This window comes from Haematobia irritans, chromosome 5 (genome assembly GCF_050003625.1).
Source record: "Haematobia irritans isolate KBUSLIRL chromosome 5, ASM5000362v1, whole genome shotgun sequence".
Classification (NCBI taxonomy): domain Eukaryota; kingdom Metazoa; phylum Arthropoda; class Insecta; order Diptera; family Muscidae; genus Haematobia; species Haematobia irritans.
This window is the reverse complement of record NC_134401.1, coordinates 112,487,679-112,512,679: the sequence shown is the minus strand read 5'-3', so window position 1 is coordinate 112,512,679 and position 25,001 is coordinate 112,487,679. Positions and strand designations below refer to the sequence as shown.

The 25,001-nt window shown below is 27.7% G+C and overlaps 1 protein-coding gene across 8 annotated transcripts in view; it reads right to left on the bottom strand.

Moving 5' to 3' along the window:
* Nucleotides 1-1,721: 1,721 nt before the first annotated feature.
* The window catches only part of Amph (amphiphysin), a 195,322-nt gene continuing 172,042 nt past the window's right edge, over nucleotides 1,722-25,001 (bottom strand). For 4 of the 8 annotated variants that reach the window (XM_075313139.1, XM_075313138.1, XM_075313141.1 and 1 more), the window contains exons 7-10: nucleotides 24,141-24,248; nucleotides 19,066-19,863; nucleotides 10,368-10,510; nucleotides 1,722-2,718 (exon numbers count right to left, since the gene is read on the bottom strand). In XM_075313139.1, coding sequence (XP_075169254.1) covers nucleotides 2,617-2,718; nucleotides 10,368-10,510; nucleotides 19,066-19,863; nucleotides 24,141-24,248 — 1,151 coding nt within the window. In that variant the 3' untranslated portion in view covers nucleotides 1,722-2,616. The remainder of the gene's footprint in view (nucleotides 2,719-10,367; nucleotides 10,511-19,065; nucleotides 19,864-24,140; nucleotides 24,249-25,001) is intronic. The other 4 variants (XM_075313142.1, XM_075313145.1, XM_075313143.1 and 1 more) reach the window with 3 other exon arrangements.

The window sequence follows — 25,001 nt, the reverse complement described above, 5'->3', positions numbered from 1 at the left end:
CGAAATTTTCCCTACCTATAAGAATACATGGATTTGCTAACCAAGATTCCGTTTCATTATCAATAAAGAGGAGATAGAAAATCATGGAAAACTGCATTATTGGCAGGCAAAGGGATATAAGAAATTTAATGTTTTTTTAATTAACGATTTTTTTTCATGATCGATTTGACAAGATTTGATGAAAATATAATCGTTGTCATACGATTACTTACACTTTTGTATTTTTAATTTAGCATTTAAGTAGTTTTCCCCAGAGCTGTATACCGACACTTTTAAATGACTAACGAAATTTTCCCTACCTATAGGAATACATGGATTTGCTAACCAAGATTCCGTTTCATTATCAATAAAGAGGAGATAGAAAATCATGGAAAACTGCATTATTGGCAGGCAAAGGGATAAAAGAAATTTAATGTTTTCTTAATTAACGATTTTTTTTTATGATCTATTTGACAAGATTTGATGAAAATATAATCGTTGTCATACGTTTACTTATACTTTTGTATTTTTAATTTAGCATTTGAGTGCAAAAACCGAATATAGTACCCACCTTTAATTCATAAGTGATTGAAAAATTTATCAAATTATTCCAATAAAAACAATAATGAAATACATTTTGTGTGTTTGTTTTTTTTAATTTTTATTTGATTTATGTAAATTTTTTTATTAAATTAACAATAACAATTAATAATGTTGTTTTTATGCTTGCATTTATATTCACTTTTGCTTTTATAATTCGTTTACAACTAAGACTTTTTGTTTCAATAATAATAGAAAAAATTACGCTTGTTTTTTTTGTTGTTGTTTAATTTATTATTAAATAATAGTATTACTAAAATGTTTTCGTTTTTTCTCTTTATTTTTAATAAATATTACTTGGCCAAATGTTGCAAAATTGTTTCTCAGTTAATTTTGATTTTTTTAATTAGTTATTGTTTGTTGGTTTTGTTATCGTTGGTTCTCTACACTGTTATATGTAAATGTATAATAAAACAAAAACTAAATTGTGGAAGCTCATAAAAAACATAAAATTAAAAACGAAGACAGAAAACCACAAAGAAATTGTTTATTGTTAACAAAACTTACTAGATTGATAGTCAAAATTATAATAATAAAAAATAATTTATTTTAACTTTGTTATTTCGTTTTTAAATTAAAATAAGGAAACAAACAAAAATAAAAGTAGTAATAATAAATTACTTAAAGGATTGATAAAAATTAAACAAAAATAAACAAATTTGATCTTGGAGTTGTAGTTGGGATTGGTTGATAATTTTTTATGTATGTTTTTTTTATTGCAAATTTATGTGTTAAATAAATCGTTAAATATTGCCCCATATGCATTTCTAGCGAACGAATATTGTTATTTATTATTTAGCTTTTTCTCATACTAAGGGAAGCCAATAAACTGCTTTACCGGCTGGAAAATTACTATTTTTCAAGCCAAAATTTTCTAGTGAAATTTCTAAGCAAGGAAATATTCCTTAAAAGTAGCGATACAGATTTTTTACAATACCCCAATTAAAATCACATTCCAAACTGTCTTACCGAGCGGGAAAGACGTATAAACAGACTAAATTTTGTAGTGAAGTTACTAAGCAAGAAAATATCCCTTAAAGTTATTTGGGATTTTTTGCAATACCCCAAATTAAAATCACACTCTAAACTGTTTTATCGGCCTTTCAAAGGAATTTAAATTAGCCATAATAAAAGTATGGTAATTTATGTTTCGATTGGCTGTTTCTTTTTTTATTTCATACTTAGAAAAATATAGCCGAATTTCTTGCTAATTAGAGTACATTTTCTCTTATCGAGTTTTTCACTTAGGGATTACATAATAAAATTGTCTTATCGACATGCCAAGAAAATGTAGGCTGCCCATAAAAAATGTATGATTGAAATTCCATTGCCATCAACATAATGAAAAACGTACTGTTTTATCGACAATGTAAACAAAATGTTCGCTTGAAATGCATATTGAAGCTCCAATTAATAAAATATGAAACGAATCATCCTGTTTTTATAAAACTTTGTATGTTTGTGTCACTTTTTCTTGTATGGATGTGTTCTATATAGAAAGGGAAAAGTATAAATTTTCTACAAAAAAAAAAATGTATAGAATAAAAAAATATTATTGCTATATCTATTTTTTAGTGTTGATTCTTGTTTCTGGGTTTGTTTTTTGTTATACTATAATTATTTTGCTTTGTTTTTGTTGTTTTTTTGTTTTCTTGTATGGTTTTAAATATATATATATATATATAAATATGTATGGATGTATATTGTTTGACAATTATTAAATGTTTTTTGCTGTTGTTGTTCTTTTTCATCTACAATTAAATAAATATTTTTTGTGTTTTTAAATTTGTTTCGTTTTTTTATTGCGGTGTTTCACGTTGTTTTTGTTGTTGTTTTGTATATTGTTTGTGTGCTGCTCTCTGAAAACAATTTGATATTTTTGTTGTTGTTCTTTTTACAACAACTAATGTTTGTTGTTTTTGTTATATTGATTGCTGCTACAGTTTGATTGTTAGTGTATGCGCCATGACTGCGGCTACTGGGACTGGGATTATTGATGCTATTAATGCATACTCGTCTTCGTCCAACTCTTCTAACCTAGATGGGCCTTGTGAAATTAGCCGGGAACAGACCCTTCTCGTTTGTACCTTCCTTTTCACCCATCAACCAGCCTTCTTCCTGTAAATTAGAAATGAAAAACTATATTAGATATGACATTGATGGCATAGAAGTTCTTTTTCTAACACTGAAGAGGTCACATGCATTTGCATCAAGCAGGATGCCCAAAAATTTTGCTGATGCATACTTTCACAGGAGGAGTACAAGACAATATTGAGATCATAAATATTTTTTTGAAAAAAAAAAAAAAAATTAAATTGTAATTTTTGAAAAAGAAACCTTAGGCATAGCCACGAGAAAAAAATAGTTTTTTTCTGCCGATAACAGTGTCGTAAACTCATAGCTAAACTCAATGCTGAAATAGCAGAAATTTGTTTGGTAAGCGACTATTTTGAGACGGCCGCATACAGGACTTTACACCATAAAATGATTTTCAATCGATTTCCACAGTTGACGATAATGCAGTTTTTGAATGTCTTTCCTAAACTACTATAAGCATTTGTAGTATTGGGTTTTTTACGTATTGTTCCGCTGTTCCAATTTATAGACCGTACGAGGGTTGCCTTTTATATTTCGGGATTAGAAAACAAAAACAAATATTAATCATAGCAAATCGCTTTATTGTTTTTCAAAATATTTCCCACTAAGATCTATCTATACACTTTTGCATGCGTTTGAACCAATTGCACTTTTCCCACTCTGATGAGGGTATCTCCAAAATTTGTATTCTGATCGTATCAACCGCTTCTTCAGGTGTCGAGAATGTTCACTTCTCATTTTATTTTTTACAAACGTGAATAAAAATAATTCATTCGGTGCCAAGTCAGGACTATGTGGCGGATGACCCATCAAATCGATATTTTGAGTGCTTGAAACTGCAGTTGTTTGAGCCGTTGTGTAAGAGCTCGCATTGTCGTGGTGAAGAGTGATCTGATTTCCAGGAAGGCAACTGGAAAATAAATTGTTCTGTACCACTCAGAATTGACTGTTCTGCGTTGTTCGAGTGGTACGATTGCGACATTGGTAAGTGTTTCTTGCCGAACAATTTTTGTTGGATTTGGCTCATCATGAAACACGCATACAGTCGAGTGTTATTTACTTTCGGGCTCATACGCGTAAATCCACGATCCCTCACGATATCAAAGACGTGTTTCGAAGCACAGCGATCGTATTTTTGGAGCATTTCCTTCGACCAATCGACACGAGGTTTTTTATACCCTCCAGCATAGGATGGGAGTATATTAACTTTGTCATTCCGTTTGTAACACATCGAAATATTGCTCTAAGACCCCCATAAAGTATATATATTCTGGGTCGTGGTGAAATTCTGAGCCGATCTAAGCATGCCCGTCCGTCCGTCCGCCCGTTGAAATCACGTTAACTTCCGAACGAAACAAGCTATCGACTTGAAACTTGGCAGAAGTAGTTGTTAGCTATGTAGGTCGGATGGTATTGCAAATGGGCCATATCGGTCCACTTTTACGTATAGCCCCCATAACGGATCCCCAAATTGGGCTTGCGGGCCTCAAAGAGAAGCAAATTTCATCCGATCCGGCTGAAATTTGGTACATGGTGTTGGTATATAGTCTCTAACAACCATGCAAAAATTGGTCCACATCGGTTCATAATTATATATAGCCCCCATATAAACGGACCCCCAAATTGGGCTTGCGGGCCTCAAAGAGAAGCAAATTTCATCCGATCCGGCTGAAATTTGGTACATGGTGTTGGTATATAGTCTCTAACAACCATGCAAAAATTGGTCCACATCGGTTCATAATTATATATAGCCCCCATATAAACCGATCCCCAGATTTGGCTTGCGGAGCCTCAAAGAGAAGCAAATTTCATCCGATCCGGTTGAAATCTGGAACATGGTGTTAGTATATGGTCTCTAACAACCATACCAAAATTAGTCCATATCGGTCTATTGTTAGGTTAGGTTAAAGTGGCAGCCCGATTAAGTTTCAGACTCACTTAGACTATTCAGTCCATTGTTATATCCCATCCCCAATCACACAAAAATTGGTCCATATCGATTCATAATCAAGGTTGCCACTCGAGCCAAAAATAATATACCAAAATTTTATTTCTATAGAAAATTTTGTCAAAATTCTATAGAAAATGTTGTAAAAATTTTATTTCTGTAAAAATTTTTGCAAAACTTTATTTCTATAGAAAATTGGGTCAAAATATTATTTCTCTAGAAAATTTTTCTAAAATTTTATTTCTGTAGAAAATTTTTTCAAAATTTTATTTTTATAAAAAATTTTTTCAAAATTTTATTTCTATAGAAAATTTTGTCAAACTGAATTATATACGTATATAATCGGTCTTTTTTAATTTAATATATACCACGTATGGACTTACTTACAATTTAGAAGACGGAGTTAGGAGGTTTTAAGATACCTTGCCATCGGCAAATGTTATCGCAACCCAAGTAATAATCGCACGAAAATGTTCACGTTTTAATTCCATTTTGTGGGCGCGATGAATTTTTTAAGTTGCTGTAAGCAACACTCATAGCGCTCGTATGTCAAAACATTCTGAGAGCGTATAACTTCAGTTGGCAGATTGCCAACTGATATTCGTTTTATTGCCCTATAATATTCGTTTTATTGTGCTACGATAGCCGATAGTTTAATTTTTGTGTTTGCCTCAGCCAAACTAAAACATGTTAAGAAGCAATACTTGCTATTTCAGTAAACAGTGATTGATTTCCGTTTTTAAACAAAATTTCTGCGACTTTCGCAGATTTTTCTGCTGTATCTACTAGCAAATTTCTTTGGGTGTAAGGGCTTTTTTATGGGAAGTAACTATTTTGGGAGGACTTTATAAACTCAATTGCATTTCTATCGATTTGTAAGATTTACGATAATGCAGTTTTTACTAAACTCTTATAAACACTTCTAGTATTGATTATATCAGTAATCTTCGGATGTTCGAATTTATAGCAGTAATCAGGATATGACCAAATCGAGAGACCTATTTCAGTATCAACCTTATCCACCCGGCAATCTCTCCAAATAACAGTTTGAGGTTATGGGTTGTATCCAAGGTTGCCACTCGGTCCAAAAATAATCTGACAACATTTTAAGAAATTTTTAACCAAAAACTACCAAATAAATAAAATCTTATTTTGCAGTGTTTGATCAATGTTTTGTAATTATTAAGAGCCAAAAATATTTTTTCGAAAGAAATGTTTTTATTATTTCATTTAATTTTTTTGTGTATAAATATCCTTTGCATTTTAAATGGGTAGAAGCTTTAAATAAGTTTTAGCTTCCACCAACAAGAGAATATATATTATGACCTAAAACGAAAATTAAAATTTTTAACGGTATTGATTTTATAGAAAATTTAGTCAATATTTTATTTTTATAGAAAAATGGTAAAATTTTATTTCTTTAGAAAATTTTTCATTCTACAGAAAATTTTCAAAATTTTATTTATATAGACAATTTTTCCAAAATTTTATTTCTATAGAAAATTTTGTCAAAATTTTATTTCTATAGAAAATTTTCTCAAAATTTTATTTCTATAGAAAATTTTGTCAAAATTTTATTTCTATAGAAAATTTTGTCAAATTTTGTTAAAATTTTATTTCTATAGAAATTTTGTCAAAATTTTATTTATATAGAAAATGTTGTCAAAATTTTATTTCTATAGAGAATTTTGTCAAAATTTTATTTCTGTAGAAAATTTTGTAAAAATTTTATTTCTATAGAAAATTTTGTCACAATTTTATTTGTATAGAACATTTTGTCAACATTTTATTTATATAGAAAATTTTGTCAAAATTTTATTTCTATAGAAAATTTGGTCAACATTTTATTTCTATAGAAAATTTTGTCAAGATTTTATTTCTATAGAAAATTTTGTCAAAATTTTATTTCTATAGAAAATTTTGTCAATTTTATTTTTTATAGTTTATTTCTATAGAAAATTTTGTCAAAATTTTATTTTTATAGAAAAGTTTGTCAACATTTTATTTCTATAGAAAATTTTTTTCAAAAATTTATTTCTATAGAAAATTTTGTCAAAATTTTATTTATATGAAAAATTTTGTCAATTTTATTTTTTATATTTTATTTCTATAGAAAATTTTGTCAAAATTTTATTTCTATAGAAAATTTTGTCAAATTTTGTTAAAATTTTATTTCTATAGAAATTTTGTCAAAATTTTATTTATATAGAAAATGTTGTCAAAATTTTATTTCTATAGAGAATTTTGTCAAAATTTTATTTCTGTAGAAAATTTTGTAAAAATTTTATTTCTATAGAAAATTTTGTCACAATTTTATTTGTATAGAACATTTTGTCAACATTTTATTTATATAGAAAATTTTGTCAAAATTTTATTTCTATAGAAAATTTGGTCAACATTTTATTTCTATAGAAAATTTTGTCAAGATTTTATTTCTATAGAAAATTTTGTCAAAATTTTATTTCTATAGAAAATTTTGTCAATTTTATTTTTTATAGTTTATTTCTATAGAAAATTTTGTCAAAATTTTATTTTTATAGAAAAGTTTGTCAACATTTCATTTCTATAGAAAATTTTTTTCAAAAATTTATTTCTATAGAAAATTTTGTCAAAATTTTATTTATATGAAAAATTTTGTCAATTTTATTTTTTATATTTTATTTCCATAGAAAATTTTGTCAAAATTTTATTTCTATAGAAAATTTTGTCAAAATTTTATTTCTATAAAAAATTTTGTCAACATTTTATTTCTATAAAAAATTCTGTCAAAATTTTATATTTATAGAAAATTTTGTCAAAATTTTATTATACAGAAAATTTTGTCAAAATTTTATTTCTATAAAAAATTTTGTCAAAATTTTATTTTTATAGAAAATTTTGTCAAAATTTTATTTATACAGAAAATTTTGTCAAAATTTTATTTCTATAGAAAATTTTGTCAAAATTTTATTTCTGTAGAAAATTTTGTCAAAATTTTATTTCTATAGAAAATTTTCTCAAAATTTTATTTCCATAGAAAATTTTGTCAACATTTTATTTCTGTAGAAAATTTTGTCAAAATTTTATTTCTATAGAAAATTTTCTCAAAATTTTATTTCTATAGAAAATGTTGTCAAATTTTTTTAAAATTTTATTTCTATAGAAAATTTTGTCAAAATTTTATATATATAAAAAATTTTGTCAATTTTATTTTTTATATTTTATTTCTATAGTAAATTTTGTCAAAATTTTATTTCTATAGAAAATTTCGTCAACATTTTATTTCCATAGAAAATTTCGTCAATATTTTATTTCTATAGAAGATTTTGTCAAGATTTTATTTATATAAAAAATTTTGTCAATTTTATTTTTTATATTTTATTTCTATAGAAAATTTTGTCAAAATTTTATTTCTATAGAAAATTTCGTCATAATTTTATTTCTATAGAAAATGTCGTCAAAATTTTATTTCCATAGAAAATTTCGTCAAAATTTTATTTCTGTAGAAAATTTTGTCAAAATTTTATTTATATAAATTTTTTATATTTTATTTCTATAGAAAATTTTGACAAAATTTTATTTCTATAGAAAATTTTGATAAAATTTTATTTCTATAGAAAATTTTGTAAAAATTGTATTTTTATAAAAAATTTTGTCAAAATTTTATTTCTATAGAAAATTTTGTCAATTTTATTTTTTATATTTTATTTCTATAGAAAATTTTGATAAAATTGTATTTCTATAAAAAATTATGTGACAATTTTATTTCTATAAAAAAATTTGTTCACAATTTTATATCTGTACATTTTTATATTTCTAGAGGAAATTTGTGAATTATATCTACCAAAGCATCAAGAATTCCACCAATGTTCGAAACAGTAAAAAATCTACCATTTTTGGTAAAATTCTACCAACTGTGGCAACAGTGGTTGTATCCCTTTAGCATATATATCCACGTTGCCTAACCCCGTACCAATATGGAATCTGGTGATTAGAAGGATTGGGAAAAATTCATCCATTCTGATCTGGGCGATATGTCTTCCTTATCGAATTATTTTTGTCAAGTTTTGAGAAAAATCTCATTCACTGGGTCTAATAGACGACCTTACAAGTGATTACTCAGAAATCCTGTGAACTTTTAGATGTACAACTTTCGCTTTATGTATTCGCAGGAGGACTGCATCTATAACGATTGACGATAATCAAAGCCTTCGCAGACTCACAACCAAAACTATTCAAAGAAATTTCAGTTCCACTGTAAAGTTTTAAGTCAGCCTTAGCCGTGTGCAACCTTGGCAGCCTGTTATTTTAGCCTCTCTTAGACTTTTCACGTCATTGTGATACCACAGTGGTGAATTTCCCTCTTATCACTGAGTGCTGCCCGTTTGCATGTTTCCGGGACCTCTTTTTTATAGCCGAATCCGAACGGCGTTTGACATTACGTTAAAACCACTTAGAGGAGCTGGGAAACACTCCGAATTACATAACATCAGAATTGCTGAGAGGGGATAAAACACACCTGAAAACTGTTTGGTTGTCGGTCGAAGCTGGGATTGAACCCAGAGCCCTTTGTATGCAAGACAGACATTTAAACTATTGCATCACGATGGCTCCCTGAACATTAAATATAAATGAAATCGTCTTTAAAAAAATTACGCTTATGACTGAGGAGGAGAATACCAGCAGTTTGTTTTCATTTAAATGAGAGAAACATTCGGGAACTACACTCATAAAATAGACTTTAAAAACGGCTGTTATGTTTTTGTACACTTTAGAAAAGCATGTCCGATACAAAGAAAAAAACTCAGTTCAATAGAAATCTATTTTATATATTAAAAAAATATCCATTTTAAAGTCGATTCTACCAAGGAACCACCGCGGTGCAATGGTTAGCGTGCCCGCCTTGCATACACAAGGTCGTGGGTTCGATTCCTGCTTCGATCGAACACCAAAAAGTTTTTCAGCGGTGGATTATCCCACCTCAATAATGCTGGTGACATTTCTGAGGGTTTCAAAGCTTCTCTAAGTGGTTTCACTGTAATGTGGAACGCCGTTCGGACTCGGCTATAAAAAGGAGGTCCCTTTTCATTGAGCTTAACATGGAATCGGGCAGCACACAGTGATAAGAGAGAAGTTCACCAATGTGGTATCACAATGGACTAAATAGTCTAAGTGAGCCTGAAACTTAATCGGGCAGCCCGATTTAACCTTAAAGTCGATTCAACCAAGGATACAACGCCTTCACTATAAAGTTTATCGACTTTTGGCCAAGGAAATAACATTGAATCATAAAAATGCGTCTTCTAGCTGGGCCAAATTCACATTCGCATTCATTAAGGACATGAAATCTTAGTGCTCAAGATTCAAAATGTTTGTCAGAGTAATTGTTCTTTTCCAGCAGATTAGGAAATATTTTCTTTGGGTGTATAATAATTTTGAGTTTGATGAGTGTACCATAGCTTTTTCTACCTTTTCTACTTATTTGGAATTTAACAGAAGAATGTTTAATAGTAAAGCTGATAAGTATTAAGTCGGTTTTATCGACCAAATGCAATATTTTTCCGTATAATTTACCATTTTCAGCGGAAATTTCTTCCTGTGTAGGGCTGTGATCAGTTTGGTTGGTTTACCATAGTTTTTTCTATTTTTTGGCATTTAATCGAAGAATGTACTATAGTGAAGCTGACAAGCATAATGACGGTTTTATCGACCCTAGACATTTATACAAGCAATTCTTTTTGATTTTTCATATTTTCCACCTTACCTGGTCTTCAGGATCGTCATATTCGATAACACGAATAATATCGCCAACTTCAAAGCTTAATTCATCAACATCTTCCTTGACATAACCATAAGTGGCCTTTACACGATAAAGAACACCGGGTGGCAAATCAGTAGTAGTGGCATCTAAATTTTCCACAAAAAAAAAAAAGAAAATAGTAAAGAAAATCCAAAAAACACAAGTTAATAATATGTACATGTAAATATTTTTAAATGAGTCAAAATGAGAATTATTCTACGATTGTTTATCACTATTATTAGGCAAACACATTGAAAAGCGCATTTCAATTCTGTCATCAATCAATCATTTGATTAGAGAGTTAAGAAGAAATAGAGTGCAATTAATTATTGTACAAAATAACAAAACGCGCATACAGGTCAGTTTTGTTTTCTTTTCTTTGCTTCTCGAGTTGCAAATTATACAAAAATTTCTTGCTACTTTTGTTGTTGTTGTTGCTGTTATTTAAACTTGGGGTTTGTTTAGTAATTTGTTATAATTAATAACGAAAACATGCCGGAGAGCAAAGTTTGTTTGTTTGTCGTTGTTAGAAAATTGGTGATTGGTGGATATAGTGGTGAATAAGAAACACGGATATTTGGTTTAATAAATGAAGCTCAGTAGACATATCTCTAGTGAATTTTTGCGATTGTTGGTCGATAAGACAGTTGTATTCGTTTTTTTGTTATTGCTGACAACACCGTCTGAAAAGTCGGTAGTAAAAACTTTGCAAACAATATTAACATAACTTGATGCCTATGTAGCGCGAAATATATCAATGTCAATTATAAATGTATTGGTATTTTGTTAGTGAACATTTTTATCGACTGATCAAAATTTCCTCCTATAGCGGAATTTAACGATTTTTTTTATAACACAAATTTTGTGAGGCGTTTTAATAATTGTTTAAATTTTGTTCCCATCAGAAATTCATGGCAAAATTGCGTTATTGACATACAAACTAAAATTCCCTTAAAGGTGCACATCGGGCTTATAAGAAAAATTGGTAAACTCGATTATATGACTGATGAAAAATTTGCTCAGAGCTTTTATTGGTTGTTCAAAATGTATATGTTGGCACCGTGATAGCACAGTGGTGAACTTTTTTCCTATCACATGTTTAGTGACCTCATTTTTATAGCCCAATCGCAATGGTGTTTCATATTACGGGGAAATCCCTTTTAATACACTCAGAAATGTCACCAGCACTACGATCGAAATTGATATTGAACCCAGGACCCTATGGCGGGTATGAGGTGGATCCCAATCCTGGGATATAAATTTAGCGAAAACATTATTAACGATTTTTTTTTAGCTTAAAACAAGCGAACTAGACGGTTTTGCCATGTGCTTCTAATGAGAAAAAATTTAAACAATCGATAACATCGTCGCTTTTCTATCGTTCATTTCTTATGGGTAATGCGCTTTACAGACTATCAGTTATTCCGGACGACAGTGCTCATGTCGAACATATCCCATATATTGTGCACGTTATAAGTTAAGTCCGAAGGCATAATCGATAGTGCTTATGGGATCGATAACACATTTACCGACTATTTAGTCATCGCCGACAAGTCGTATCGATCCGACACACTGTAAGATTCTTTACAAACACCGACATTCCGTTCGGAATAACTGATAGTCTGTAAAGCGCATAACCGAAATTTCGCTAGAGCTTATTAGCGGGCTTTAGCGAATGCGTAATGCGCTTTACAGACTATCAGTTATTCCGGACGGAATGTCGGTGTTTGTAAAGAATCTTGCAGTGTGCCGGATCGATACGACTTGTCGGCGATGACTAAATAATCGGTAAATGTGTTATCGTTCCCATAAACATGCAGCAGTATCGATTTTGCCTTCGGACTTAACTTATAATGTGCACAATATATGGGATATGTTCGACACGAGCACTGTCGTCCGGAATAACTGATAGTCTGCAAAGCGCATTAGACGCAAAAGTTCGATGGGCTAGAGCATTTAGTGAGAACTTTGTTATCTATTTTTAAAATTTTTGGCCTACAGTATGCAGCTCAGGCAAAAAATTTCTATTGCATGCGAATAAAGCTATTTTGAAATGTATTTTTTGGGAGAAAATGTAAACAATCAATAAGATCGGTCCTTTTTTATCATTCATTTCATATAGCTAGTGAACATTTCTCTAGAGTTACTTACATGACCTTAGCACAAATGCTTATAAGCGAAAATCCAGGAAAACTTTTCAAGAACACCTACATAAACCCGGTACCAATTTTTGTTGCGTGCCAATAATGCAACTTTGCTATGTATTTCTTTTGGAATTGTAAAAATAACGTCTCACTGAATTCTCAGTGGCAAAAATACCAATGCATTTCTTATGGTTGGCCGAATTTTAATTACATGTGCACGCCGGGCTTTAAATCGAGTGTTAATTTTTTTTCGTGATTCAACCCTTGTTGACACTGTTTTATCGACAGCCAACGAAACTGTCTGCAAAATCTTTACATGCTAAATCCATGACAAATGTTCCGTGTAGTGTTTATGGGTTTACATTTAGTTTTTGTGAACACTGTTTTATCGATCAGGAGAAATTTTCATGCCATAGTTGTTATCGATTAATTCACAACGGGCTTTAAATCGAAAAGTTTTAAAAAAATATTTCGTGATGTCGTCTTTATTGTTTTACATTTGGACCTTATTGATTCTGTTTTATCGACATCCAACGAACTATCTGCAAAACATGCTACATTGTCTTGCATTCGACCCTCGACACTACTGCTTTATCGACTTATAAGGATACATGATAATTCCATGAGAAATTTCCAGTCACACTTGTTTTCGTTTCACACACGTAGAAAATCTCACTTATCGACCGCTAAATGTAAATGTATACGGAACTTGAAAGTCAGTAATCTAAATTTTTATTTATTTTGTTATCGATTTTTTTGCATTACATCCCATGAGTAACGCATTTGGGCGCGGTTGTATAGGAATGTAAGTGATTCCTACACAAGATGTGACACGTAGCTAAGTAGGTAGCAAATATTCCATCATAATGTTGTTAAAAAAGAAATGAGACAACTGTCTTATCGACAAGTAAATGAAAATTTTTGTGAGATGGTAAATACACGGGGCGTTTTAGAGCGAATATGAAAATGATTTAAAAAAATGACTTTTATGAAAATGATGAAGGCACGCACATAAAATTACACTACTCCACACTTAGTAGTAAGTTACATTGCAATTTGCTCAATTTTAAATATAATTTTAATGAGTTTCTTTGCTTGAATGTAACATTTTTAACACAAACCACCAAAACACATCAGTAGCTTAAACCCACACAGCACTTTGAGGATCATGAACATTTTTTTTTCAAATATTTATACATACATGATACTTTTTCGTGATAGGAAAAAATTAGTATTGATTGGTGCTATACATGGCATTCAAGTTGTTCTTTTGTTGAAGATATGATTGTGCAAACTCTATGACCCTTTTGAGTTTTTAACAAATAACTTTTATGAGTGTAATTTTGGAAAATTTTTGAAAAATGTTTTATAAAACAAACAAAAAAATATATATGTAGCGAAATTTTTTATAATAGATTCATACACCGTAACCAATTTATTTAAATAATGATACCAATAACACTTACTGTACACTTAAATACAAAATATATGATGGATTGTATGCATGGATCTAGGGAGTAATCATTTTTAATTCGTATATTCTATATTACACGGGAAAAAATCAGTTTGAATTAACGAAAACTAAATTCCATGAAACAATATTTACATTGCATTAACAATAACTTTCTATGATTAAAATATTTAAATTTTGTTTTAAAACATTTCTCTAATTAAAGCAAGAATTTTCTATAGAAATAAAATTTTGACAAAATTTTCTATAGAAAAAAATTTTGACAAAATTTTTCATAGAAATACAATTTTGACAAAATTTTCTGTAGAAATAAAATTTTGACAAAATTTTCTATAGAAATAAAATTTTGACAAAATTTTCTATAGAAATAAATAAAAAATGTTGACTAAATTTTTCATAGGAATACAATTTTGACAAAATTTTCTGTAGAAATAAAATGTTGACAAAAATTTTCATAGAAATACAATTATTACAAAATTTTCTATAGAAATATAATTTTGACAAACATTTCTATAGAAATAAAATTTTGACAAAATTTTCTATAGAAATAAAATTTTGACAAAATTTTCTATAGAAATAAAATTTTAGACAAAATTTTGTATAGAAGAAAATTCTTACAAAATTTTGTATAGAAAAAATTTTTACAAAATTTTCTATAGAAATAAAATTTTAGACAAAATTTTGTATAGAAAAAAATTTTTACAAAATTTTGTATAGAAAAAAATTTTTACAAAATTTTCTATAGAAATAAAATTTTGACATTTTCTATAGAAATAAAATTTTGACAAAATTTTCTATAGAAATAAATAAAAAAATGTTGACTAAATTTTTCATAGAAATACAATTTTGACAAAATTTTCTGTAGAAATAAAATGTTGACTAATTTTTTTCATAGAAATACAATTTTGACAAAATTATCTATAGAAATAAAATTTTGACAAACTTTTCTACAGAAATAAAATTTTGACAAAATTTTCTATAGAAATAAAATTTTAGACAAAATTTTCTATAGAAATAAAATTTTGACATTTTCTATAGAAATACAATTTTGACAAAATTTTCTATAGAAATAAAATTTTGACAAAATTTTCTATAATTATCGATAGAAATAAAATTTTGATATTTTGTATGGAAAAAAATGTTGACAAAATTTTGTATAGAAAAACAAATTTTGACAAAATTATCTATAGAAGCACAATTTTGACAAAATTTTCTATAGAAATAATTTTTTTTCTACAGAAATAAAATTTTGATAACATTTTCTATAGAAAAAATTTTGACAAAATTTTCTATATAAATAAAATGTTGACAAATTTTTTCATAGAAATACAATTTTGACAATATTTTCTATAGAAATAAAAATTTGACAAAATTTTCTATAGAAATAAAATTTTGACAAAATGTTCTATAGAAATAAAATTTTGACAACATTTTCTATAGAAAAAATTTTGACAAAATTTTGTATAGAAAAAAAATTGACAAAATTATCTATAGAAGCACAATTTTGACAAAAATTTCCTATAGAAATAATTTTTTTTCTACAGAAATAAACGTTTGACAAAATTTTCTATAGAAATAAAATTTTGACAAAATTTTCTATAGAAATAAAATTTTGACAAAATTTTCTTATAAATACAATTTTGACAAAATTTTTTTATAAATACAATTTTGATAAAATTTCCGTTAGAAATAAAATGTTGACAAAATTTTCCATAGAAATAAAATTTTGACAATATTTTCTATAGAAATAAAAATTTGACAAAATTTTCTATAGAAATAAAATTTTTACAAAATTTTCAACAGAAATAAAATTTTTAAAAAATTTTCTATAGAAATAAAAATTTCAAAAAATGTTTCTATAGAAATAAAATTTTGCCAAAAATTTCTATAGATTTTGACAAAATTTTACAAAGTATAGAAAAAAAATTTTACAAAATTTTTCATAGAAAAAAATGTTAGCTAAATTTTTCATAGAAATACAATTTAGACAAAATTTTCTGTAGAAATAAAATTTTGACAAAATATTTAATAGAAATAAAATGTTGACAACGTTTTCTATAGAAATATATAAAAAATGTTGACTCAATTTTTCATAGAAATACAATTTTGAAAAAATTTTCTGTAGAAATAAAATGTTGACTAATTTGTTCATAGAAATACAATTTTGACAAAATTTTCTATAGAAATAAAATTTTGACAAACTTTTATATAGAAATAAAATTTTGACAAAATTTTCTATAGAAATTCAATTTTGGACAAAATTTTGTATAGAAAAAAAAATTTACAAAATTTTCTATAGAAATAAAATTTTGACAACATTTTCTATAGAAACAAAACTTTGACAAAATTTTCTATAGAAATAAAATTTTGACAAACTTTTCTATAGAAATAAAATTTTGACAAAATTTTTTATAGAAATAATTTTTTTTCTATAGAAATAAAATTTTGACAAAATTTTCTATAGAAAAAGTTTTGACAAAATTTTCTATATAAATACAATTTTGACAAAATTTCCCTTAGAAATAAAATTTTGACAAACTTTTCTATAGAAATAAAATGTTGACAAACTTTTCTATAGAAATAAAATTTTGACAAAGTTTTCTATAGAAATAAAATTTTGACATTTTGACAAAATTTTGTATAGAAAAACAATTTTTGACAAAATTATCTATAGAAGCACAATTTTGACAACATTTTCTGTAGAAATAATTTTTTTCTACAGAAATAAAATTTTGATAACATTTTCTATAGAAAAAGTGTTGACAAAATTTTCTATATAAATAAAATTTTGACAAAATTTTCCATAGAAATAAAATTTTGACAATATTTTCTATAGAAAAAAAAATTTACAAAATTTTCTATAGAAAAATTATTTTTGAAAAACAATTTTGATAAAATTTTCTACAGAAATAAAATTTTGACAAACTTTTATATAGAAATAAAATTTTGACAATATTTTCTATAGAAATAAAATTATTTATTTATTGTTTATTTTAATCATACAGTAAATGTATGAAAAAAAGAAAAGGGAAAAGTAGCATTGGCTGCTAAGGCCATCAGCTAAGAAATAAAATTTTGACAAAATTTTCTATAGAAAAAAAAAATTTGACAAAATTATCTATAGAAATAAAATTTTGACAAAATTTTCTATAGAAATAAAATTTTGACAAAATTTGCTATAGAAATAATTTTTTTCTACAGAAATAAAATTTTGATAACATTTTCTATAGAAATAAAATTTTGACAAAATTTTCTATAGAAATAAAATTTTGACAAAATTTTCTATAGAAATAAAATTTTCAAAAAATTGTTCTATAGAAATAAATTTTTTTTTGTCTCGAGTGGTAGCCGTGGTTTTATACTCAACCCCGGGAAAGCGAGTTATCCAAATCCAACGTCGTACAGACTTATAAGTCTAATATCATTATTGCTAAAGTCAATGAAACGCGTGGTTGACATCATGGTAAAAAGTGGAATTTGTAAGGTATAACCATCACGCATATGTAAAGGGGCGATCGGTGTACCACATAAGGTGGGGCATACTATAGAGTGGTCTTTCTCTGTTAAGACGTACACGCTAGCTGTATGTATTGACATTGAGGGAGCTTTCAACAACGTTAGTGCCGACACATTTATCTATAGACCAGTTTGGGGTGATCGGATCCTTAAAATACTTGATAGTCCATATGCTAAGTAATAGAAGGATAAGTTGTGGATCGCATGATATGACCATAGCGGCTAATGTAGGGCGGTGAACTTCACAGGGAGGTATACTATCGTCGCTACTGTGGGTAAAAACTATACACGGCCTTCAAAGGATTCTAGCTATGGAGGAATTTGAACCCATCATACGATGTTATAATACTTATGCAGGGAACGTATTCCAACAGATTCTGCAGGAGGGCAGAAAGAGTGCTAACTGGACAAGACCCAAAGGAATGAATGTTAACCCGAAGAAGACAGAATTATGTCCATTCACTAGAAGAACTAAAATTGCCCAATATATCGAACTGAGTTTCTTGGGCAAGACGATACTTAGGAGTAACCTTACACAGGAAACTGAATTGTAAGATCCACATCATAGAGAGGACTGAAAAAGCCTACATATGTTGGGTACTGTGCAGAATAGCGGTGGGCTCTAAATGGGACCGGAATCCAAAGTGACCCACTGGATATATGAGAGTGTAATTTGGCCAATCCTGTCCAGAGAATGAAGCCAACCCATTTTTGTCGGCGGCGGCTGATACTAAATTTTTGCCTCCAGAGGCGGCGGCTTGACGGCTAAACCGATATAGAATTGTTTATTCGGCGGCGCAATTATCCATTATCAAATCAATTTGAAGTTTTCCGAATAGTAAAGAGATTAGTTGTACAACCAATCGTTCAATCAAATTTACATTTCATCAAATTTTCTGAGCAAAATTTTTGTAAAACTATTATTGCAACTTGCTACTAATTGCTTGTAGGTGGAAAGTTCAAGATGTTGGCAAAAATATATCAATTATTAATACATTTTTCTGATATAAATCAATATTTTTGATTGATTGACGGTTAAATTTGAGTCGAGATGAGTTGACATATTCGGCGGCGTCGTCGACTTCCAAAAACGGGTCGGCGGCTTCATTCGATGCCAGGCAGACCATTAAGTTTACCACTGAGAGACTATTAAAAATTTATTTTAATATGGAAAAGTCCTTCCGGTTCCAACATAAGATATTTACTCATTACGTTCTAATTCCTGATTTCTGAAATTGTTTATATATACCAAAATACAAGCATTTACAGCAAGAAGCAACGATTTTGTAAATGATTTTGTACACCCCCTTTTTAAAGATCCATACACACGCTCCTCTTAATGTAATGAATATACACAAAGATAGAGAACAGGCCAAAGGACATGACATGACAAACACGATACCCCGAAACATACAATCGGCATTTCACAGCCACAGGCTCCACATTCTTCCTCATCATCATAGAGTGAGTGTGATTTCTCTTTGTACATCGATCGATCGAACCCACTTTGTTATTGAAACGAAGTACTCACCCTTTGGTATATCGTAGATTTGTTCATCGTCATCATCTTCGAAAGGATTTTTACTCTGTTCAACTACTTTGCTATTACTATTTCTATGGACATCATTGTCATGAGTGATCAAAAGATTATTACCTCCTAATGCTTTCTTATTCGAATCATCGGGACCAACGGTGCTACCACCGGTGCTACTGCTGGTATGATGATGGATGGCATTGGCATTACCATTGCTAGTGGTCTTTGTACCGCGGGCCGGTAGTGATGTGGTCAAATCAGATTCATTGGCATTGCCATTGGTATTGGCCATTGTTGCTTGGGGCAATTCGCCGTTGTTATTGTTGGTGCCATTGAATTGTCCACCTTCCGCCTTGGTTACATGGGTCATCTCTGTGGTCTTGGTAATCGTTGTGCTTATGGCATTGTTCATGTCCTTATCGAAATCTTTGGTGGTCGTTGTAGTGGTGGTGGTGGTGCTAGTTACTTCAGATGCTTTCTCTTCGTTGTTTATTGATCTTCGAGCCACCAATTCGGGCATGGCATTTACATTAGCATTGGGACTTTGGGGCATAGGGGGAACCGGTGACGAGGTGGAATCCACAGCAGTAGCATCATTGACCAGATTTCCCATACTTGTTCTCATGGCCACTGCGCCGCCGGTGGGAGAGCCGGGCGTTGATGAACCCGATGTTGCTGGTGCTACTGTGGCCGCTGGTGATGCTGAGGCAGCTGCGCCTAATGCAGATGTTTCTGGTGTTGGAGAGACATTATCAAGTCTGGGTTCTTGTGTGGAAGAAGTACTTGGTGATGGTGCTATTTGTTTTTTATTTGGATTTATTTTTTTTTGTGGTGGTGAAGGGAGTTTTGGTTTTTCGAATAGTTTTTGTATGGAGTTCATACATTCATTATGAATGGTTATGGGGCATATTTGATAGTGCATAAATATGTAAGATTTCATAATTTTTGTTTTCCATTGATCAGGGAAAGGGTTTTGAATGTAGGTGTGCAAATATTGTTTTTTTGTTATTTGTTAGAAAATTACACAACATTAATAATCATTCCAATAAAATTAACAATTGAAAAAAAAAAAAAATTAATTTGAAATTTACATTGATTAAAAATTTTATAAAAAATAGAAAAACCAAATATTACAAAAACAAAAATCATTATAAATCAACATCACAATCATCAGCATCATCATGGGTTGCAGCAGATAGAGTAGGAGTAAGATAAAAGAAAAAGAAAGAAAAACAATTCAGCTCAGCTCATGCAATGTTAATATATATTTTCAATTCACTTTGAATTTTACTTTGGGGTTTCAAAAACGAATCCAAAAAAAAAAAAAATTATTATGCATTGCATTTGAAGAAAAAAAATTTGATTTTGTATCGTTGACATGCATACAGCAGCATTAAGCAAACAAATTATTTATAAGCAAAAGCATAAATTATATATATGTATAAAATAATACATTTTTTTGAGTGTAGAATTTAGACGCCTTTAAAATGCATTCCAATTTTTGTATGTATTCTAAAATATAATTCAATATATATGGGTTATGGTAGAATAGCGGATATCTCTAAAGCGGATACTAAAAGGGCCTTTGAAATATTGAAGATAACGTTATCACGGAAAATTTCCTAAGGAATCACATATAATAAAAATTAATAACTTTTCTAGAACTAATAGCACTTATTTAAAACAGGTTGTGAGTCTAGGAAGATGATTGATTAGAACAGCGAACCTATTACGGTTGCCACTCGAGCCAAAAATAATCTACCAAAATTTGGAGAAAAAACTACCAACCACAAAAAACTTATTTTGCAAAATTTCATTTCCATAGAAAATTTTGTCAAAATTTTATTTCTAAAAAAAATTTTGTCAAAATTTTATTTCTATAGAAAATTTTGTCAAAATTTTATTTCATGATAAAATTTTGTCAACATTTTATTTCTATAGATAATTTTGGAAAAATTTTATTTCTATCGAAAATTTTGTCAAAATTTTATTTCTATAGAAAAATTTGTGAACATTTTATTACTATAGAAAATGTTGTGAAAATTGTATTTCTATAAAAAATTATGTGAAAATTTTATTTCTATAGAAAATTTTGTCAAAATTTTATTTCATCATAAAATTTTGTCAAAGTTTTACTTCAATAGAAAATTTTGTCAACATTTTATTTCTATAGATAATTTTGTCAATATTTTATTTCTATAGAAAATTTTGACAAAAATTTTATTTCTATAAAAAATTTTGTCCAAATTTTATTTCTATGGAAATATTTGAAAAAATGTTATATCTATAGAAAATTTTGTCAAAATTTTATTCCATGAGAAAATTTTGTCAACATTTTATTTCTATAGATAATTTTGGCAAAATTTTATTTCTATCGAAAATTTTGTCAATATTTTATTTCTATAGAAAAATTTGTGAAAATTTTATATCTATAGAAAATGTTGTGAAAATTTTATTTCTAACATATAGAAAAAATTATGAAAATTTTATTTCTATAGAAAATGTTGTTAAAATTTTATTTCTATAGAAAATGTTGTTAAAATTTTATTTCAATAGAAAATTTTGTCAAAATTTTATTTCTATAGAAAATTTTGTCAAAATTTTATTTCAATAGAAAATTTTGTCAACATTTTATTTCTATAGATAATTTTGTCAACATTTTATTTCTATAGATAATTTTGTCAATATTTTATTTCTATCGAAAATTTTGTCAAAATTTTATTTCCATAGAAAAATTTGTGAACATTTTATTTCCATAGAAAAATTTGTCAAAATTTTAATTTTATAGAAAATTTTGTCAAAAATTTAATTCTATAGAAAAATTTGTCAAAATTTTATTTCTATAGAAAATTTTGTCAAAATTTTATGTCTATAGAAAATTTTGTCAACATTTTATTTCTATAGAAAACTTTGTCCAAATTTTATTTCTATAGGAAATTATTTCTATAAAAGTTTGTGAAGTGCCTCTTAGTTGATGTGGAATATTTTGCAAAATCTACCAAAACACCAAGAATTCTACTAATCTATATGTAGAAAATTTTGTGAAAATTTTATTTCAATAGAAAATTTTGTCAAAATTTTATTTCTAAGAAAATTTTGTCAAAATTTTATTTCTATAGAAAAATTTGAAAAAAATATATCTATAGAAAATTTTGTCAAAATTTTATTTTCATAGAAAATTTTGTAAAAATTTTATTTCTATAGAAAATTTTGTCAAAATTTTATTTTTATAGAAAATTTTGTAAAAATTTTATTTTTATAGAAAACTTTGTCAAAATTTTATTTCTATAGAAAATTTTGTGAAAATTTTATTTCTATAGAAAATTTTGTCAAAATGTTATTTCTATAGAAAATTTTGTCAAAATTTTATTTCTATAGAAAATTTTGTGAAAATTTTATTTTTATAGAGGATTTTGTGAAAATTTTATTTCTATAGAAAATTTTGTGAAAATTTTATGTCTATAGAAAATTTTGTGAACATTTTATTTTTATAGAAAATTTTGTTAGCATTTTATTTCTATAGAAAAATTTGTCAACATTTTACTTCTATAAACAAATTTGTCAAAATTTTATTTCTATAGAAAATTTTGTCAAAATTTTATTGCTATAGAAAATTTTGTCAAAATTTTATGTCTATAGAAAGTTTTGTCAAAATTTTATGTCTATAGAAAATTTTGTCAACATTTTATTTCTATAGAAAACTTTGTTCACATTTTATTTCTATAGGAAATTATTTCTATAAAAGTTTGTGAAGTACCTCTTAGTTGGTGTGGAATATTCTACCAAAACATCAAGAATTCTACCAATCTACCAAACAGTAAAAAATTACCATTTTTGATAGAATTCTATCAATTGTGGCAATAGTGCAACCTATTCGTCTAATTCCAAAAATGTACGAAAAAATAGTTGCATACTTTTAGGCGGGTACATTTTTCTTTATTTATTTCAAACCCACCGTCTTCTGCACACTGTTCTTTCTCAATCCTCTCTTTAATGTGGTTTTTCCAATTCAGTTTCCTGTCTAAGGTTACTTCTAAGTACTTTATTTTTATCAGATACTGGTATAGTCTTGCCCAAAAATCTTGGTTCGAGTTTTGGGCAAACGACAAATTTTCAAAATTTTACATTTTGCGAAACGGTAAACCAGAACATGGGAGATTATTACAATTTTATTAACTCTCAAAGCTACGTGGTTAGAAAAAAAATTCATAGGTTAAATAAAAAAAGTTCCATATACCCAAAAATATTGAAATATTGAATTATAAACTAAAACAATCACCATCTAAACCTTTAGAAAAATTATCGCACAAGAAATTTTTACAAATCAAAATTAGAACCATATTGGAATGTATTTTAAACGAGGGTTAATGCATTAAAATGCTATGAAATATATATTTAAATATTTTTAAATTGCCAAAACTAAAAAAACAGATATGATACATATTGGAATTTTTAAAAAATATTTTTTTCAAATATTAACGAATTGGAAACTAAAAAAAAGGTTTGTTCCAATAATAGAAAAATATGTTATATAATTGTATACAAATTATACAAGGACCTTTTAAATAAATTCGATTATTTGTTTACTACACTAACAGTTTATTTATATTCCATAATTGTCATATAATTTTTATAAATATAAATAAGCAAATCATTATATTTCAGTTAATAATTTGATATACCATTTTAACATATATAGATGTATTTATAATAATTTGTTGCAAATAGCTTTTATGATTCTATTCTTTAGTATTCTTTTTATACAGTTTTTGGGCAATTTAAAAATAAGCAAGGATTTGGATAAAGAAAGGAATATAAAATAAAGCGAAAAAAAGAAAACAAAATCAAATTTTTTTAAATTTAACAAAAGGGAAAATTGTATATTTTAAATAAAATGGAATTATTTTTTAAGTAAAACAACATTTTCAAATTAATTGTAAAATGAACAAACTCACAACAAACAAAAAATAATATTTTTTTCTAAAGCATTTAAATTTTGGAAAAGGATTTTCTTAAGTTAAAAAATAAATAAAAAAAATCAAACAAAAAAGTGAACTGTAACCAGTACTTACGATTGGTAGAACCATTGGTATTTTGATATTGAATGCTGTTGCTGATATTGGCATCGTTCATTTGTTTGACTGGTGATTGTACAGGACTTGAAGCTTTAATGGCATTGGCTGGAATATAAAATTGGTGATAATAATAAATCGATTTTTCTTTGGCAAATATTTCATTTTTAAATTGTAACATCGGATAGTACATCGATTAATACAAGAATTTGAAAATATTTTTTCACATTGTAGAGACAAGGCATTTGACATCCAAAATTGGCTATAAAATGGTTCATTTTTGCATCTATGATGCAGTTGTAACTCAATCTCAATGAGATGGCGGATAGAACTCCCCAGCAAAAAATTTTGAAGTTTTTCCAAAGGCACAACTTTAAAAGCACTTCCAAAAATTTCTTGCCAAAGATGTTCTGTATTTTAACTACACAGGAAGTTATTTTAATTAAATTTGTTATAACTCGCTTTTTTCATATTTTTAATGGGTAATTTTAACTTTGTTTCAAATAGATTAAAAACAGAGCAAAAATTAATAAAATGGAACAAATTATACAAATTTTATCGATAAAAATGCTAAATCCATTCTAGAAAAATTGCGAATTTTCAAAAATATTTGAGGTCAAACGTTTCACACAAGCGTTAGAATGCATTAAAAATCATAAAAAAATAAAAAGTTTTTTTATTTAGCAAAATATCTCAAAATTGTTTAATTCACACCCAAAACACTGAATTCGGATCACATCTTAAGAAGTTATGCAAATTCAATGCAACGGCTGTTGAAATGGCGGGCATTCGTGCTATGACAAGACCATGTAAAATTCCGGATTCAAAAAGAACGTTTGCTCTACTTTTTTGGCGACGCTT